The sequence below is a fragment of the Tachyglossus aculeatus genome, chromosome 15 (genome assembly GCF_015852505.1).
Source record: "Tachyglossus aculeatus isolate mTacAcu1 chromosome 15, mTacAcu1.pri, whole genome shotgun sequence".
Taxonomy (NCBI): domain Eukaryota; kingdom Metazoa; phylum Chordata; class Mammalia; order Monotremata; family Tachyglossidae; genus Tachyglossus; species Tachyglossus aculeatus.
The window spans coordinates 2,721,550-2,740,697 of record NC_052080.1 but is presented as its reverse complement, the minus strand read 5'-3'; the positions used below and the strand labels follow the sequence as shown (position 1 = coordinate 2,740,697).

At 52.7% G+C, this 19,148-nt stretch overlaps 2 protein-coding genes across 3 annotated transcripts in view; one reads left to right on the top strand and one right to left on the bottom strand.

Annotated features, from left to right (window-relative positions):
* Window positions 1-3,940, top strand: part of PDK3 (pyruvate dehydrogenase kinase 3) — a 38,752-nt gene extending 34,812 nt beyond the window's left edge. The window contains exon 12 of the mRNA XM_038757399.1: window positions 3,457-3,940. Coding sequence (XP_038613327.1) covers window positions 3,457-3,487 — 31 coding nt within the window. The 3' untranslated portion in view covers window positions 3,488-3,940. The remainder of the gene's footprint in view (window positions 1-3,456) is intronic.
* A 4,351-nt stretch (window positions 3,941-8,291) lies between these two features.
* PCYT1B (phosphate cytidylyltransferase 1, choline, beta) overlaps window positions 8,292-19,148 on the bottom strand; it is a 33,062-nt gene continuing 22,205 nt past the window's right edge. The window contains exons 6-8 of one of the 2 annotated variants that reach the window (XM_038757274.1): window positions 18,855-18,997; window positions 12,056-12,244; window positions 8,292-9,038 (exon numbers count right to left, since the gene is read on the bottom strand). In XM_038757274.1, coding sequence (XP_038613202.1) covers window positions 8,814-9,038; window positions 12,056-12,244; window positions 18,855-18,997 — 557 coding nt within the window. In that variant the 3' untranslated portion in view covers window positions 8,292-8,813. The remainder of the gene's footprint in view (window positions 9,039-12,055; window positions 12,245-18,854; window positions 18,998-19,148) is intronic. The other variant, XM_038757275.1, reaches the window with a different exon arrangement.

Below are 19,148 nucleotides of genomic sequence, written 5' to 3'. Positions count from 1 at the left end.
CATTCTTCAAGTGAGGGAACTGAGGCACGGAGAAGCGACTTGCCCGAGGTCATCATCATCATCAATCGCATTTATTGAGTGCTTACTATGGGCAGAGCACTGTACTAAGCGCTTGGGAAGTACAAATTGGCAACATATCACAGCAGGGCTGTGACAGAATTGGGGTTCGCATCCAGGACCTCCGACTCCCAGATACGGGTCCTTTCCACTAGCCCACCCTGCTTTCAGGAGGGCCTCGAATCTAGGAAAGTTGATATGATGAATAAAGAGCCCCTTCCCCTTTTTTTAAAGTCAGCCTGGGGCCTATAATAGCCAAAGTTTTAATAATCAAGAGAGCCTTTCACCGGAAAAACCTGGGAATGTCTAAGCCCAATTTGTGCTGATGGCATCGCGGCCTATGGGGAACGTTGCTGTTTATCCCCGTGGCCGAGTCTGCCTTTTCCTTCAGCTCCGGTCTTTTTTTAAATTTTTGGTATTTGTTAATCACTGACTCAATTTCTAATTACCGGGGTAGCTGCAAGCTAATCAGGTCGGACACAGTCCCTGTCCCCCATGGGGCTCACAAGCTTCATCCCCGTTTTCCAGAGGAGGTAACTGAGGCCCAGAGAAGTTAGTTGACCTGCCCAAGGTCGCCCAGCAGACAGGCGGCGGAGCCGGGATGAGAACCCAAGTCCCTCCGACTCCCAGTCCTGTGCGCTTTCCATTAGGCCACGCTGCTTATCTTCGCGCTGAGTTGTGTGGCTCTCCGGCAAACAAAATTAGGTGTAATCGCAAGCCGGTCTCACTAGTTACCCCGCGCTGACCGCGGCACCGTTCTTGGTTTCTGGCTCAGTCCCCGTATTGGAGGGCTTCTTTCTCCACCCTCGTCCGTCACGGTGAAAAGTCTTTTTTAAGGAGCACCTCCTCCTCTCCGTAATTCCTCAGAATTTCTGTTGACTTAGGTCAGAAAGACGGAAGCTAAGGGTCTCAACTGCCAGAAAGACTCCCGTCATCGATCTCTGGATCGTGATTAGGCGCAGCGGAATCTTGTGATTTTTAAACTGACTTCCGCGTGAGACAGTCGCACCGTTTTAAAGGCGGGAAAGTTATCTGTAAGACGTGCCAGGAAAGGGACCCTATCTTTCCTGCCTTTCTTTTATTTCTTTTATTAATAATAATAGTAATGGTACTTGTTAAACGCTTACTTCGTGCCAAGCACCTGTTCTAAGCACTGGGGCAGATAAAAGTTGATCAGGTCGGACACAGTCATCATCATCATCATCAGTCGTATTTATTGAGCGCTTACTGTGTGCAGAGCACTGTACTAAGCGCTTGGGAAGTACAAATTGGCAACATATAGAGACAGTCCCTACCCAACAGTGGGCTCACAGTCTAAAAACACAGTCCCTGTCCCCTCATCGGGCTTTTAATTGGAAGCGAGTTTGTTTCTCTGATAATCTCCAGGCAGCCAGAATCACGAGGGGATTTTTTTCTAGTGGCAGTTGAGCCAGTAATAAACCAACAGTTTTGCTGGTTTCAAAGCCTCGCAGAAATCACACCTCCTCCAGGAGGCTCTCCCTGATTAATGTCAGTATCAGCCCTGTTGGCACTTGGAGACTTACAGGGGATGGACCTGCTTTGAAATCCAGGCATCTTCAGAAGCCCCAACTCATCATTATTAGAGAAGCAGCATGGCTCAGTGAGCAGCGTGGCTCACTGGAAAGAGCCCGGGCTTGGGAGCCAGAGGTCATGGGTTCTAATCCCCGCTCCGCCACATGTCTGCTGTGTGACCTTGGGCAAGTCACAACTTCTCTGAGCCTCAGTTACCTCATCTGCCAAACGGGGATTAAGACTGAGCCCCACGTGGGATAACCTGATCACCTTGTATCCCCCCCAGCGCTTAGAACAGTGCTTTGCACATAGTAAGCGCTTAACAAATGCCATCATCATTATTATTATTATTATTATGGTACTTGGTAAACGTTTACTGGGTGCCAGGCGCGGGGATGGATACGAGACAATCAAATTGGATACCGTCCCCGTCCCACGTGGGTCTCACGGTCTGAGTAGGAGGGAGTAGGATTCAATCGCCCTTTTACAGATGAGGTAACTGAGGCCCAGAGCAGTGAAATAATAAGAATAATGGTACTTAATAATAGTATAATAATGACGGCATTTGTTAAGCGCTTACTATGTGCAAAGCACTGTTCTAAGCGCTGGACTTGTTAAGCGCTCACTATCTCTCAAGCCCTGTTCCAAGCGCTGGGGTAGACCCAAGCTAATCAGGTTGGACGCGGTCCATGTCCCACGCTGGACTCACAGTCTTATCCCCATTTTCCAGATGAGGAAACTGAAGTGAAGTGACTTGCCCAGGGTCACAGAGCAGACCGGGGGCGGCATCGGGATCAGAACCCAGGTCCTCTGGCGTCGAGGCCCTTGCCCTTTCCATTAGGCCACACCACATCATCTAGGCAGCTCGGTCACTTGATTTTTTAGGATCGTTGCATGGACTTTGGAGGAGGGCAAAGTTGGAGGAAGTTGGCTGTCCAGTGGAGGGGGAAGAATCGAAAGGGAGCTATCACTCTCCCTCTGACATAGAATAGAAAGTGGACTCAAGAAATCCAGAGACTCCCTTTGGGCCGGTGGGAAGAGCACAGGATTGGGATTCAGAAGACCTGGCTTCTCTTCCCAGCCCTGCCCGCATCATCTAGGCAGCTCGGTCACTTGATTTTCCAGGGTCGTTGGGTGGACTTTGGAGGAGGGCAAAGTTGGAGGAAGTTGGCTGTCCAGTGGAGGGGGAAGAATCGAAAGGGAGCTATCACTCTCCCTCTGACATAGAATAGAATAGACTCAAGAAATCCAGAGACTCCCTTTGGGCCGGTGGGAAGAGCACAGGATTGGGATTCAGAAGACCTGGGTTCCCTTCCCAGCCCTGCCTGCTGTGAGACTTGGACCAAGTCACCCGTCTGAGCCTCCGTGTCCTCATTTGGAAAACGGGGCCAGGTTAATCTGATCTCTGTCCCTCTTAGGCTGCGGGAGAGGATCTCTGTCCGAAGCGATTTGCCACTTATCTGCTGTGTGACCTTGGGCGAGACACTTCACTTCTCTGGGCCTTCGTCTGTCACATGAGCTCCATGTGGGACAGGGGCTGTGTCCAACCTGATTATCCCGTATCGACCCTAGTGCTTAGTACGGTGCCTGGCACAGAGTAAGCGCTTAACAGATGCCACAATCATTATGATTATTCGGCCCGGAGAAAGCGCTTAGTAGATGCTGCGGCTCCTCATACTGTTAGCGTCGTCGCCGCCGCTGCTGTTAGGAAGCTTCTGGGGGAGAAGCGGATGCCCTGAGCGGGTCACGGTTTCGGAGGAAGTTGGTTTTCCCTGCCTTCTTTTCGGGATGAAGCGGGCGCCCTGAGCGTGTGGCGGTTTTGGAGGGATTTGGCCTTCCCTGACGTGCGTTTTCCCTCCTTGGCAGCGATAAGGTGAAAACCAACCAGACGCTGTAAGGAGCCTTGGGCCGGGAAGAAACGTCGCGTCTCCCGCAGCGGCTCGTCCGGCGAGCGCGGCCGATCCCGGGGCGGGGAGGGGGCCGCTCCCCGGGCCGGCACGGCCCGGGCACGTCCGTCAACTCTGGAACGATGGCTGTGGCCCGGCGCCGCCGCCAACGGCCCCGGAGCTTCCGGCCGGGGGCCGGAGGGCAGCTTGACCGTCAGGTGGGCCACGCTCCCTTTCCCACGGCTTGCGCCCCGTCCACCCGCCGCCCCCCGCCTCCACCTAGCTCAGCCGGGCACCACTCTGCCGTCCATCACCGGCCGAGTCTCGGGGCCGCGCCCCCGTCGTCCGTCCCTCGGCCCCCGCTTCCTCTTGGGGTACCCTCCCGCTCTCCATCCCTGTCCCGCCATCGATTCCCGTTGCCCGTGTACCTCGCCGCGCTCTCCGATTAAAGCGTTCTCAAAGCCGTGTCGGGACGTCACTGAACCGCCCGCCGCCCCCCGAGGCTTCGGAGAGATCGGATCTCTCCGGCCCGCTCCGGTCCAGTCCACCCCGGAGACGGCATCCTGGCCCTCTGGTCCGTCGCCTCCGGGTCGGTGGACGACGGCGACGGGTCTGCCCAAGCGAGACGGGCCCAGGCTGACCCCTTGCCTTCGGTTTCTTCCCGGGAAGGCAGGCGCTTCCCACGATGCGGCTGCTGTATATTAAACCCCTTCTGGCTGCGTGGGATCATTTGAATCCCTGAGATTGGGGGCCTCGCTCTTTTTTATTTTATTTAAATGGGTATCTCTTAAAGCCCCGACTACGTGGCCCACACGGGGCTCGCAGTCTCAACCCCCAGTTTCCAGATGAGGGAACTGAGGCACAGAGAAGTGAAATGACTTGCCCAGGGCCACACAACAGACAAGTGGCGGAGCAGGGATTAAAATCCAGGACCTTCTGACTCCCAATCCCCAGGTCTCTCCGCTCCACTGTGCTGCTTCCTCTTTAGGACCCGGGATTAGACCAGTCCGCAGGCAGGTTTTTGGTTTTTGGTTTTCACGGATTTTGTGATCAGTAAACCCAGAGGTCAGGAAATGAAGTGGTTCGTTGTCCGGTGGCGTGGCGTCCGGCTCTGGCTAGCAGAAATCCCTTCCTGCAAGCTGGGGATTCAGGGTTTGTGTGGGAAATTCTGGGAATTCATTCAGCCGTGTTTACCGTGCACTCTCTGTGTCCGGAGCACTGTACTAACCGCTTGGGAGAGTCCAGTACAATTACAAACAGACACATTCCCTGCTCACAACTTACGCTGGGGCAGAGGTCAACTGACAGCCCGAAAAAGTGAGCGTACAGTAGTCAAGGAGAGGCAGATCTGGATGCAGTTTTAAAAGAAAAATGACTTGTTTTTATAAACGTTACTAGTTGATGGTGCCCGTGCAGAAAACGGACAACCGTAAGCAGCGGGAAAATATCCAGGCCCAGGAGGGGGACAATTTAGAGTGGGGAAAGGGAAGACGAATCCCTAATGGGTTGATTCACCAACACCGTGTTACAATATCCTGACCAGACGGTTAAGCTATCGAAGCCGTGATCTGGCATTTTCATCATGGATTAGTCGCAGCAATCAAACACGTGCCACGCGTCTTCTGTGGACACAGCACGGTTCTGCCGTCTCTTGGGATAATCCCAGTTTTATTCGTATTTCCTACGTGAGCCGTTCTTTGGCACCCAGGCAGTTATCCTAATCCGTTTCCCAAGTACAGATTGGTTTCCCGTTGCCCAGGTTCTTGCGTTACTTTCACTTTGCCTGGATAGAGAGTTTTGTTCTGTTGGAAAGAGGCGATGAGAGGGAAGCTGGACAGCGGTAGAGGTGTTTTTCCCGAGTTTTTGAACAGCCCGCGATGTCCACGGCGTTGGAGCCGTTCGGGAGTCCTGCTGAAAACGCGGCCGGCCTTGTTAAGAAGAATCAATTTGATGTCCTGATGATTGTCCGTGTTTCCTTAGGTGATGGAGTGATGCGGGGCTTGCCCTCCACACACCCCGCGTAGTGTCTTTCTCATCCCACGTACTCGTGAGCACAATTGGTACTTCCCAAGCGCTTAGTACAGTGCTCTGCACATAGTAAGCGCTCAATAAATACGATTGACGATGATGATATATATACACACACAGGCATACCTGTACACACACTTATACACCTATACTCCTGCGTGCACATTATTAATATTATTATTATGGTATTTGTTAAGCACTTACTACGTGCCAAGCAATGTTCTAGTTGTGTACATCTAGACTGTAGACTCGAAGCTGGTTGTGGGAAGGGAATGCGTCTGTTCTGTACTCTTCCAAGCGCTTAGTACAGTGCTCTGCACACAGGAAGCGCTCAGTAAATAGGATCAACTGACTGACCCCCGTATGCTTGTGTGCACACCCGGGTGCACGTGTGATAATAACAGGGAGTCAGAAGGACCTGGGTTCTAGCCCCGGCTCCGCCGCTTGTCTGCTGTGTGACCTTGAGCAAGTCACTTCACTTCTCCGTGCCTCGGTACCCTCATCCGGAAAATGGGGATCGGGACTGTGAGCCCCCTGTTGGGTAGGGACTGTCTCTATATGTTGCCAACTTGGACTTCCCAAGCGCTTAGTACAGTGCTCTGCGCACAGTAAGCGCTCAATAAATACGATCGATGATGATGATGATGACTGTGAGCCCCACGTGGGACGGGGACTGTGTCCAACCCGATTCTCTTGTCTCTACCCCAGCGCTTAGAACAGTGCCTGGCTCATAATAGGCGCTTAGCAAATACCGTCATTATTATCGTTATTACTAAGGAAGACGACGGGGTGGGGTTTTTTTGCTATTTTTGCCATTCGCTCATTTAGACTGTGAGCCCACTGTTGGGTAGGGACTGTCTCTATATGTTGCCAATTTCTACTTCCCAAGCGCTTAGTACAGTGCTCTGCACATAGTAAGCGCTCAATAAATACGATCGATGATGATGATGATGACTGTGAGCCCCACGTGGGACGGGGACTGTGTCCAACCCAATTCTCTTGTCTCAGCGCTTAGAACAGTGCCTGGCTCATAATAGGCGCTTAGCAAATACCGTCATTATTATCGTTATTACTAAGGAAGACGACGGGGTGGTTTTTTTTGCTATTTTTGCCATTCACCCATTTAGACTGTGAGCCCACTGTTGGGTAGGGGCTGTCTCTATATGTTGCCAATTTGTACTTCCCAAGCGCTTAGTACAGTGCCCTGCACATAGTAAGCGCTCAATAAATAGGATTGATTGATGATTCACCAAGAGGTCGCTAGAAAACGGAACCTCTTCCCCCTTTTCCCCTCTCCCGGAGCCACTCCGAGCGTCGCGGTCATCGCCGACGAACCGCAACGTGGCAGGGCTCCGGCAGATTCTGCTCCGTGGCCACCGGCTCCCGCCGTTCTCCTTGCCATCCGACCCGCGGCGGGGTTGGACCGGCAAGGGAGTGCGGATGGCTCACTGCGGACCGTCCCCACTAAGGGCGATACGTCTCAGTCTTTTGGCCCTCTTACCCACTGATTTCTGTCGACGGGTCCCGCCTCTCTACGGAACGGGGTGCTCTCCCCGAGGATGCTAGGAATTGGAGTCCTCTCCCTTTCCTCTTTTTCCCGCCCCTGGGATGTGGATTTCTCAGGGAGACGGGGGCGGAGAGGGTGACTGGAACGAGGATACACCCATCCCTCGGTCCCCTTTGGCTACAGCTCGGCCTCGAGGGGTCGGATGGATCATCGTCATCATCAGTCGTATTTATTGAGCGCTTACTGTGTGCAGAGCAGTCCAAGTTGGCAACATATAGAGACAGTCCCTACCCAACAGTGGGCTCCCAGTCTAAAAGCTGGCCATTTTGGCGGGGGGCAAGTTGACCGCGGGCTCGAGGGAAGGAGGACGCGAGCCGGACCGGCCGTCGTTTCGGTTTTATTTGTCCGCGCCGACCGAGGAGGTGGAGCTTGCCGCTACGAACCCCGCTGGCGGGGATGCTTCGGGGAGAGGAGAGAGATCACAGCTGGAAGGGGTGATTTGGGGCCTCCGCTCGACTCTGGCCCGGCACCAAGCGGGCCTAGAAGGGGGAAGAGGTGTGTTTGGATGTGTGTGTTTGTGTGTGTGAGTGTGGGTTGGGGGGGGGGTTGTCGCGTGACTCGGTTGATTTGGGCCGGACAGAGAAGCTTTGCCCCAGCGGAGCCTCTTAACCCTAGCAAGGTCTCCAGTTCAGGCATGTTTTTTATACATACATACATACATATGTACATCCGTGTACAGTCACACACATACATATACACCTATACATATATGGCTTTGTCCCTAGGTCAGTCACGGCGACTCTGACAGCCGCCTCGCCCCGAGGCCGAGCGATGGGGTGACCCTGGGCCTGGTCTCTTTTTAAGGGGCCAGGACCCTGAGATCCCCAGGGGCCGCAGAGGGGGCCGGCGGCCCCGGGTGGGAGCAGCGGGCGCGCCGTGTTCGGAGGATGCCAGCCGGCCGAGAAGGGAGGAGGCGGTCCGTTGTGTCTGGAGGATGCCAGCCGGCCGAGAAGGGAGGAGCCGGTCTGCTGAGCTCGGAGGATGCCGGCCGGCTGGCATGGGTGGTTCCGGCCCATCCTGTTCGGAGGACGCCAGCCTTCCGGGTGGGAGGGACCAGCATGCTGGGTTTGGAAGGTGCCAGCCTGCCACGGAGGGAGAGTCCGGCCGGGCCTCCCGTGGTCGGAGAATGCCGGGCCTATGCGGCGGGCCGGCGGCCGGGATCCGAGAGGGCTGTGGTCACCTCCACCCAGCCCTACGGCGGGCTTAGTTTGCCCGCCCGCGCCCGTGCCGTTACAGGCCATCCCAAAAAATTCCCCTCCCACCCGTCGCGCTGCCCAAACCCCCGTCCAGCGGGCGGCCCGGGAGGAAGCCATCTCGACTTCTTCCCGGATGAAGGGTCTCGGGAGCAGCAAGGACAGACTGGGCCCCCTGGACGTGAGCCCGCAGGTGAGGCGATGCCGGGTCCGGCCTGGTCCGGCGGAGGACGGCCGGCCCGTGGACGAGGCCCCGCGAAGCCCAACGGAGCGGGAGTCCGTGGGCTGTGTTTCCCAGAATCCTCCAGCCCGGTCCCGAATGTTCCCGAAACTTCCAGGGCCGGAGAGGGGCTCGGGCCACTTCTCCCAGCCGCGGAAGAGGCCGGGCAGTGGAACAGAGGCCTTTCGGGTTCCTGGGGTTGCGCAGAGACACCAAGGGACTGGCTGTTCCTATCCCCGGCCGTGGTTGTGTGTGTGTGTATGTGTGTGTCCTTGTGTGTACGTGCGTGTTGGGGGGGGGGGCCTGGCGCCCTGGGGCTGACCAGACTCTCACTTGTCGTCCTCGTCGCTGAGGCTGCTGACGGAGGCCGAGGCGGCCTTGGGCGAGGCCGGCGGGGAGGCCTGCGGCGGGGAGGCGGCCCCGGCCGGCGGCCAGGAGGAGGTCGGGGAGGGCGAGCGGGACGGGGACCGGCCCCGGGTGGGGCTGCTGGCCGGACTCTGGCGCGGGGACAGGGCTTGCAGCATGCGGCCGCTCCGCTCCTGGAACATCTGCTTCTGGGGGAGAGGGGGGACACGCGCGTCTTACCGCCCGGCCTCGGCCACTCCCGGCTGGGGTCCTTCCTCCTATTTAGGACACTCCAAGAGGATTCGGGATAAGCTAACAGGTTCCTTAGCATCATCATCATCATCAATCGTATTTATTGAGCGCTTACTGTGTGCAGAGCGCTGTACTAAGCGCTTGGGAAGTACAAATTGGCAACATATAGAGACAGTCCTTATCCCCCTTTTACGTAGGAGCAAACCGAGCCTTTATCGTGGGATGTCGTAAGTGCCAACTATGGGCTGAGCACTGGAGTGGATGCAAGGTGATGCGGTGGGCCACGGTCCCTGGCCCTTGGGGGGCTCATGATTCATTTATCCGTATTTATTAAGCGCTTATCGTGTGCCAAGGACGGTATTAAGTGCTTGGGAGAGCACACTAGAACATTAAACGGACACATGATCTGCCTTATCCCCATTTTATAGGTGGGGAAACCGAGGCTCAGAGAGGTGAAGTGACTAGCCCAAGGTCACCCGGCGGGCCTGCGGCAGAGCGGAGATTAGAGCCCCGCCGCCCTGCCTCCTAACACATGGAGAAAGATGGGGGCGGGTCAGGAGATCCCACAGTCCCCGGCCTTGTTCCCGCTGCAGGAACATAATGAGCGCCTAATAAGTACCCTTCCCAGCCACCAACCCGTGGGTGGTATTTACTGAGCCCCTCCTGACGGTGAGGGACTGTACTCAGCAGTTGTGATAGGAGAGCAGGGCTCCAGACGAGGACGGTCAGCTCTTTACGGGCAGGGAATGGGGCTGCTAATCCTGCTGCATTGTACTCTCCCAAGCGCTCACTACAGTGCTGTGCCTAGAGTAAGCGCTCAGTAAGCCCCATTGATTGATACCGACTGATGGCTGGGAGCTTACGAGCCTCATTTCCTGCCACTGAACCACACAATCTGCTCCTCTTATCTCTCCCCACGGGCACAGAGTGTGGATTTCCACCCCCGGAATCCGGGACCTTTCCGTGGCAGAGTGGCTAGAGCCCGGGCCTGGGACTCAGAAGGTCCTGGGTTCTAATCCCGGCGCCACCGCTTGTCTGCTGGGTGACCTCGGGCAAGTCACTTCACTTCTCTGGGCCTCAGTTCCCACATCTGTATAATGGGGATGGAGGCGGTGAGCCCCAAGCGGGACAGGGACTGTGTCCAACCCGACTTGCTAGTTTCCACCCAGCACTTAGTACAGTGCCATTCCAGGACACCTGTCCCAGCGCTCAGCACAATGCTTAGCCCCTATTAAGCGCTTAAAGAAGAGCGTCGTCATTATTCATCCCTTAAAACTCGATTCTCCCCAATTCTGAGTGACCTGGTGTGCTTTTTTATTTTTTTTTATTGTATTAAGTGCTTACTACGTGCCAAATACTGTTCTAAGCACTGTGGTGGATACAGGCTAATCAGGATGGACACACAGTGGGACTCACAGTCCCCAGCGCTTAGAACAGTGCTTGGCACATAGTAAGCGCTTAACGAACACCATCATTATTATTCATCCGCATTACAGAGATGAGGGACCGTCTCTATACGCTGCCAACTTGTACTTCCCAAGCGCTTCGTACAGTGCTCTGCACACAGTAAGCGCTCAATAAATACGACTGAATGAAGGAATGAGGTCACTTAGGCCTGGAGAAGTGAAATGACTTACCCAAGGTCACCCAGCTGGGATGAGAACTCGGGTCCTTCCCATTTCCAGGCCTGGGCTCTCCGCGCTAGTCTCATCGTGGGCAGGGATCGTGGCCGTCATATTGTATTCTCCCCAGCGCTTAGTACAGTGCTCTGAACATAGGAAGCGCTCAATAAATACGACTGACACTTCTCAGTGGTTTGGTTGGAACCTCCTCCCCTTAAGCGGGGGACCGGGGGAGAGCCGGCGAGGCCGACGCTGACGGAGTTGTGTTCGACAAGGTCCTCCCGAGGCTGGGGGAGGCCGAGCCTCCTCTCGGCCAGAGGCCCTGGGTCTTTATGGGTGGAGGTGTCTCATTCAATTCCATCATACTTACTGAGCGCTTACTGTGTGCAGAGCACTGTACTAAGCCCTTTAAAAACAGAAAAAATGCGCCAGGCACTATGCTAAGCGCTGGGGTGGATACAAGCGAATCGGGTTGGTCACGGTCCCCGTCTCACGTGGGGCTCGCGGTCTCCGTCCCCATTTGACAGATGAGGCAGCTGAGGCCCAGAGAAATAACAGTAATAATGTTGGTATTTGTTAAGCGCTTACTATGTGCAAAGCACCGTTCTAAGCGCTGGGGGGAACACAAGGAAATGAGGTTATCCCATGTGGAGCTCACAGTCTTAATCCCCATTTTACAGATGAGGGAACTGAGGCCCAGAGAAATGAAGTGACTTGCCCAGGGTCACACGGCAGACAAGTGGCAGAGGCGGGATTAGAACCCATGACCTTCTGGTTCCCAGGCCCGGGCTGTAGCTACGACACCATGATGCTTTAATAGTAGCACGGCATAGCTGGGCCCCCGGACTGAGACAGTGTGGTGACGATAATTAATCATTCTTGGGGTGTTTGTTAAGCACTTTCCAAGCGCCAGGCACTGTACTGAGCGCTGGGGTGGATCCAGCCCCCGTCCCACGTGGGGCTCACAGTCTCCATCCCCATTTTCCAGATGAGGGAACTGAGGCCCAGAGAAGTGAAGCCACCTGTTCAAGGTCCCACAATCCCTTCCCACGAGGAGACTAGCGCGGAGAGCCCAGGCCTGGAAATGAGAAGGACCCGGGTTCTCATCCCAGCTGGGTGACCTTGGGTAAGTCATTTCACTTCCCCAGGCAGACGGGCGGCGGAGCCGGGATCAGAACTCCCGACCTTCTGATTCCCAGGACCGGCCGCTACGCTCCGGCACGCTGCTTAAAGGGGGCCGGCGACCCCAAAATCTTTCCCCGCCCCCGGGGTCCCCCGACATTTCGGGGGGAAGGGGAGGTCCGGGAGGAGGGGGCCGCGTCGGCCCCTCCGCGGGGAAGAGGAGGACTTACCCACGTCCCGTCGGGCCCGAAGAGTTCCAGGAAATTCCCGATGAACTCTCTGGACTTCTCCTCCCACTTCTGGATCAGGTCGTGGCTCTTCTCTTCCACCCTGTACACGAACTCCTTGGATTTCTCCTCCACGTTCTTGACCTTCTCCTTCATCTTGTCCACCTGGTTCTGGAAGCGGTACTTGTTCTCCTGCAAGGCGGGGACGGTGGCGGGAGAGACGGACGCCAGTCAGAGGGAGTCGCGGGAGCCGTTAAGCGCCCACTCGGCGCCCAGCGCTGTGCTGAGCACCGGGATGGAGGCGGTTTAGTTAGGTTCGGACGCGCCCGTCTGAGGAGGAGGGAAGTGTGGGATACCCATTTTACAGATGAGGACACTGAAGCCCGGAGGAGTGCAGTGATTCACCCAAGGTCACGCAGCAGATGGGCGGCGGAACCGAGATTAGAACCCAGGTCCTCTGGCTTCTAGGCCCGGGTTCTTCCCACTAGGCCACGCCGCTTCTCTTGGTCGCTCCCAAAGGTAAGTTACGACACCTTTAAGGACCACCTCACTGCCCATCTTCAGCGTTCTCTCCCCAAGCCTCGCCTCCTCCAGGCAGCCTTCCCAGATCGCCCCTCTCATCAATCATCAATCGTATTTATTGAGCGCTTACTATGTGCAGAGCACTGTACTAAGCGCTTGGGAAGTACAAATTGGCAACATATAGAGACGGTCCCTACCCAACAGTGGGCTCACAGTCCAACAGCCTCCTCCAGCGCTTGGGTGACCACGGTGGTACTTATAACTCCCACTTACCAATTTCTCCATCCCTCCTAAGAATAATAATAATAATAATCCATCCCTCCTAAGAGTAATGATAATAATAATGATGGGGATGGTATTTGTTAAGCGCTTACTATGTGCCGAGCACTGTTTTAAACACTGAGGTAGATGCAAGGTAATCAGGTTGGCCCCACACGGGACTCACAGTTTTCATCCCCATTTTACAGATGAGGTAACTGAGGCACTGAGAAGTGAAATCATCATCATCATCATCATCAATTGTATTTATTGAGCGCTTCCTGTGTGCAGAGCACTGTACTAAGCGCTTGGGAAGTACAAATTGGCAACATCTAGAGACGGTCCCTACCCCAACAGTGGGCTCACAGTCTAAAAGGGGGGGAGACAAAACCAAACATACTAACAAAAGCGTGGCTCAGTGGAAAGAGCCCGGGCTTTGGAGTCAGAGGTCATAGGTTCGAATCCCGGCTCTGCCAAGTGTCTGCTGTGTGACCTTGGGCAAGTCACTTGACTTCTCTGAGCCTCAGTTACCTCATCTGTAAAATGGGGATTAAGACTGTGAACCCCACATGGGACAACCTGATCACTTTGTATCCCCCCCCAGCGCTTAGAACAGTGCTTTGCACATAGTAAGCGCTTAACAAATGCCAACATTATTATTATTATTATGTACAAGCTAAATAAATGAATGAATGAATGAATGAATGAATGGCCTGTCCAAGGTCACACGGCAGACAAGCGGCGGAGTCGGGATTAGAACCCATGACCTTCTGAGTCCCAAGCCCGGGCTCTTTCCGCTAAACCACGCTGCTTCTCTGACTTTTCTCATCCATCGCCACGGCACCGTTTTCTTTCTTCTCTACTTATTTGTAGGTGGTTTCTGTCTCTCTCTCACCCCCGTGTCGATTGGGAAAATAATTACAGCATCTGTTAACTGCTTACAATACGCCAAGCACTGTACTAAGCGCTAGGGTAGACCCGAGATCATCAGGTCCCACGCTGGGCTCCCGGTCTAAGCAGAAGGGCGAACAGGTGTCCACTCCTCATTTTGTAGATGAGGAACTGAGGCCCAGAGAGGTTGAGTGAGCGGCCCAAGATCACACAGCAGGAAGGCGGCGGAGTGGGGGATTAGAACCCATGTCCTCCAACTCCCGGGCTCGGGCTTTTTCCACTAGCTCTCACCGTAAACTCAAGGGCGGGGACTGTATTTCCACTCTCCCAAGCGTTTAGTAGAGGACTCCATCCCCTGCCGGTGTTAGATTGATATAATAATAATGATAATGATGGCATTCATTAAGCGCTTACTATGTGCAAAGCACTGTTCTAAGCACTGGGGAGGTTACAAGGTGATCAGGTTTATTTATTTATTTATAATGATCAGGTTATTTATTTTACTTGTACATATCTATTCTATTTATTTTGTTTTGTTAGTATGTTTGGTTTCGTTCTCTGTCTCCCCCTTTTAGACTGTGAGCCCACTGTTGGGTAGGGACTGTCTCTATATGTTGCCAATTTGTACTTCCCAAGCGCTTAGTACAGTGCTCCATCCCCTGCCGGTGTTAGATTGATATAATAATAATGATAATGATGGCATTCATTAAGCGCTTACTATGTGCAAAGCACTGTTCTAAGCACTGGGGAGGTTACAAGGTGATCAGGTTTATTTATTTATTTATTTATAATGATCAGGTTATTTATTTTACTTGTACATATCTATTCTATTTATTTTGTTTTGTTAGTATGTTTGGTTTCGTTCTCTGTCTCCCCCTTTTAGACTGTGAGCCCACTGTTGGGTAGGGACTGTCTCTATATGTTGCCAATTTGTACTTCCCAAGCGCTTAGTACAGTGCTCCATCCCCTGCCGGTGTTAGACTGATATAATAATAATGATAACGATGGCATTCATTAAGCACTTACTATGTGCAAAGCACTGTTCTAAGCACTGGGGAGGTTACAAGGTGATCATGTTTATTTATTTATTTATTTATAATGATCAGGTTATTTATTTTACTTGTACCTATCTATTCTATTTATTTTGTTTTGTTAGTATGTTTGGTTTTGTTCTTTGTCTCCCCCTTTTAGACTGTGAGCCCACTGTTGGGTAGGGACTGTCTCTATATGTTGCCAATTTGTACTTCCCAAGCGCTTAGTACAGTGCTCTGCACATAGCGCTCAATAAATACGATTGATGATGATGATCAGGTTGTCCCACGGGGAGCTCACAGTCTTCATCCCCATTTTCCAGATGAGGGAACTGAGGCACAGAGAAGTGAAGTGACTTGCCCAAAGTCACACAGCGGGGACTTGAACCCATGACCTGTGACTCCAAAGCCCCTGCTCTTTCCGCTGAGCCACGCTTTTACTGGGTGAGCTGGCTGGTCTTTCACTCTTTAGTGCTCTCATTCCTTCAGTCGTATTTATTGAGCGCTTACTGTGTGCAGAGCACTGTCCTCTCATTTGCAGCGTGGCTCAGTGGAAAAGAGCCCGGGCTTTGGCGTCAGAGGTCATGGGTTCAAATCCTAGCTCTGCCAATTGTCAGCTGTGTAACCTTGGGCAAGTTCCTTAACTTCTCTGTGCCTCAGTTCCCTCAGCTGTACAATGGGGATGAAGACTGGGAGCCCCCCGTGGGACAACCTGATCACCTTGTAACCTCCTCAGCGCTTAGGACAGTGCTTTGCACATAGTTAGCGCTTAATAAATGCCATTATTAATATTATTATTATTATCTGGATGATGGGCGATTGGATTTGTCCTTTGAGCCTGTGCGTTTCCGGAATTGGGAAATGGGAGGAATGGGGATGGGAAGGGTCGAATGTTTTCATCCCTTTTAATAAGGATTCAGAGATGCAGCGCGGCCCCTTGGATAGAGCACAGGCCTGGGAATCGGAAGGACCTAATACTGCTAATAATAATTACGGTATTTATTCAGCGTCGACTATGTGCCGGGCCCAGTGCTATGCGCCGGGGTAGATTCAAGCACCGCCCCCGTCATCATCATCATCAATCGTATTTATTGAGCGCTTACTATGTGCAGAGCACTGTACTAAGCGCTTGGGAAGTACAAATTGGCAACATATAGAGACGGTCCCTACCCAACAGTGGGCTCACAGTCTAAAAGACTGTCCCATGTGGGGCTCACAGTCTCAATCCCCGTTTTCCTGATGAGGTAACCGAGGCCCAGAGAAGTGAAGTGACTCGCCCAAGGTCACACAGCTGACCCTTCCTCTCCCCCTCATCCCCCTCTCCATCCCCCCCGTCTTACCTCCTTCCCTTCCCCACATCACCTGTATATTTGTGTATATGTTTGTACATATTCATTACTCTATTTTACTTGTACTTATCTATTGTATTTATTTTATTTTGTTAATATGTTTGGTTTTGTTCTCTGTCTCCCCCTTCTAGACTGTGAGCCCGCTGTTGGGTAGGGACCGTCTCTATATGTTGCCAACTTGTGCTTCCCAAGCGCTTAGTACAGTGCTCTGCACACAGTAAGCGCTCAATAAATACGATTGATTGATTGATTGAAGTGGCGGAGCCGGGATTAGAACCCACGACCTCCGACTCCCAAGCCACGCTGCTTCTCCTGGGCCTGGGAGTCAGCAGGTCGCGGGTTCTAATCCCGGCTCCGCCATTTGTCATCAGGCGCTTAGTACAGCGCTCTGCACACAGTAAGCGCTCAAGAAATACGATTGATGATCTGTGTGAATTTGGGCAAGTCACTTAACGTCTCTGGGCCTCAGTTCCCTCGCCTGTAAAATGGGGATTAGGACCGTGAGCCCCACGTGGGACAACCTGATCACCTTGTAACCTCCCCAGCGCTTAGAACAATCAATCAATCAATCAATCGTATTTATTGAGCGCTTACTATGTGCAGAGCACTGTACTAAGCGCTTGGGAAGGACAAATTGGCAACATATAGAGACAGTCCCTACCCAACAGTGGGCTCACAGTCTAAAACAACAGTGCTTTGCACATAGTGAGCGCTTAATAAAGCTATTATTATTATTATTATTATTATTATTATTATTATTATTATTTTATTATTAATCCCGGCTCCGCCACATGTCTGCTGTGTGACCTCGGGCCAGTCACTTCCCTCTGCCGCAATTCCCTCATCTGGAAAATGGGGATTGAAGCCTATGTGGGACAGGGATTGCGTCCAACCCGATTGCCTTGCATCCACCCCAGCGCTCAGTATAGTGGCTGGCACAGATTAAGCACTTAAGAAATACCACTATTATTATTATTATTATTATTATTATTAATCCCGGCTCCGCCACATGTCTGCTGTGTGACCTCGGGCCAGTCACTTCCCTCTGCCGCAATTCCCTCATCTGGAAATTGGGGATTGAAGCCTATGTGGGACAGGGATTGCGTCCAACCCGATTGCCTTGCATCCACCCCAGCGCTCAGTATAGTGGCTGGCACAGATTAAGCACTTAAGAAATACCACTATTATTATTATTATTATTATTATTATTATTATTATTATTAATCCCGGCTCCGCCACATGTCTGCTGTGTGACCTCGGGCCAGTCACTTCCCTCTGCCGCAATTCCCTCATCTGGAAAATGGGGATTGAAGCCTATGTGGGACAGGGATTGCGTCCAACCCGATTGCCTTGCATCCACCCCAGCGCTCAGTATAGTGGCTGGCACAGATTAAGCACTTAAGAAATACCACTATTATTATTATTATTATTATTATTATTATTAATCCTGGCTCCGCCACATGTCTGCTGTGTGACCTCAGGCCAGTCACTTCCCTCTGCCGCAATTCCCTCATCTGGAAAATGGGGATTGAAGCCTATGTGGGACAGGGATTGCGTCCAACCTGATTGCCTTGCATCCACCCCAGCGCTCAGTATAGTGGCTGGCACAGATCAAGCACTTAAGAAATACCACTATTATTATTATTATTATTATTATTATTATTATTAATCCCGGCTCCGCCACATGTCTGCTGTGTGACCTCGGGCCAGTCACTTCCCTCTGCCGCAATTCCCTCATCTGGAAAATGGGGATTGAAGCCTATGTGGGACAGGGATTGCGTCCAACCCGATTGCCTTGCATCCACCCCACCGCTCAGTATAGTGGCTGGCACAGATTAAGCACTTAAGAAATACCACTATTATTATTATTATTATTATTATTATTATTATTAATCCCGGCTCCGCCACATGTCTGCTGTGTGACCTCGGGCCAGTCACTTCCCTCTGCCGCAATTCCCTCATCTGGAAAATGGGGATTGAAGCCTATGTGGGACAGGGATTGCGTCCAACCCGATTGCCTTGCATCCACCCCAGCGCTCAGTATAGTGGCTGGCACAGATCAAGCACTTAAGAAATACCACTATTATTATTATTATTATTATTATTATTATTATTAATCCCGGCTCCGCCACATGTCTGCTGTGTGACCTCGGGCCAGTCACTTCCCTCTGCCGCAATTCCCTCATCTGGAAAATGGGGATTGAAGCCTATGTGGGACAGGGATTGCGTCCAACCCGATTGCCTTGCATCCACCCCACCGCTCAGTATAGTGGCTGGCACAGATTAAGCACTTAAGAAATACCACTATTATTATTATTATTATTATTATTATTATTATTAATCCCGGCTCCGCCACATGTCTGCTGTGTGACCTCGGGCCAGTCACTTCCCTCTGCCGCAATTCCCTCATCTGGAAAATGGGGATTGAAGCCTATGTGGGACAGGGATTGCGTCCAACCCGATTGCCTTGCATCCACCCCAGCGCTCAGTATAGTGGCTGGCACAGATTAAGCACTTAAGAAATACCACTATTATTATTATTATTATTATTATTATTATTATAACAGGGACTGCATCCAACCCAACTGGCTTGCATCCACCCCAGCGCTCAGTACAGTGGCTGGCACAGACTAAGCGTTTAAGAAATACCACTGTTGTTGTTATTATTATTATTATTTCAGCTGAACCATCCGCCGGGAGTCTAGCGCCCAGAGAGGGACGGAGGGAGGGGAGAGGGGTCAGCCCACTTACGTTAATAAAACTAACGTTGAGTTCTTTGGCCGTGTAGCCTCTCTGCAGATTGCGCCGGGCGTAAACGTCGTAATCCCGCACGATCCTGGTGATGATGTCCGACGTCGAGATGCCCTCCGTCCGCCGCGTCGGCACGAACATTCCTGACCCCCCGGGCGGGAAGGAGGCGGAAGGAAAACCGTCGCAGCTCATGAGCGTGAGGATGAGATTCGTTCAGTGCTCACTGTGGGCCAAGCACTGTTCTGGGCGCCGGGGAACGGCCAAGGGACTCGGGTTGGACACTCTTAATCCCAT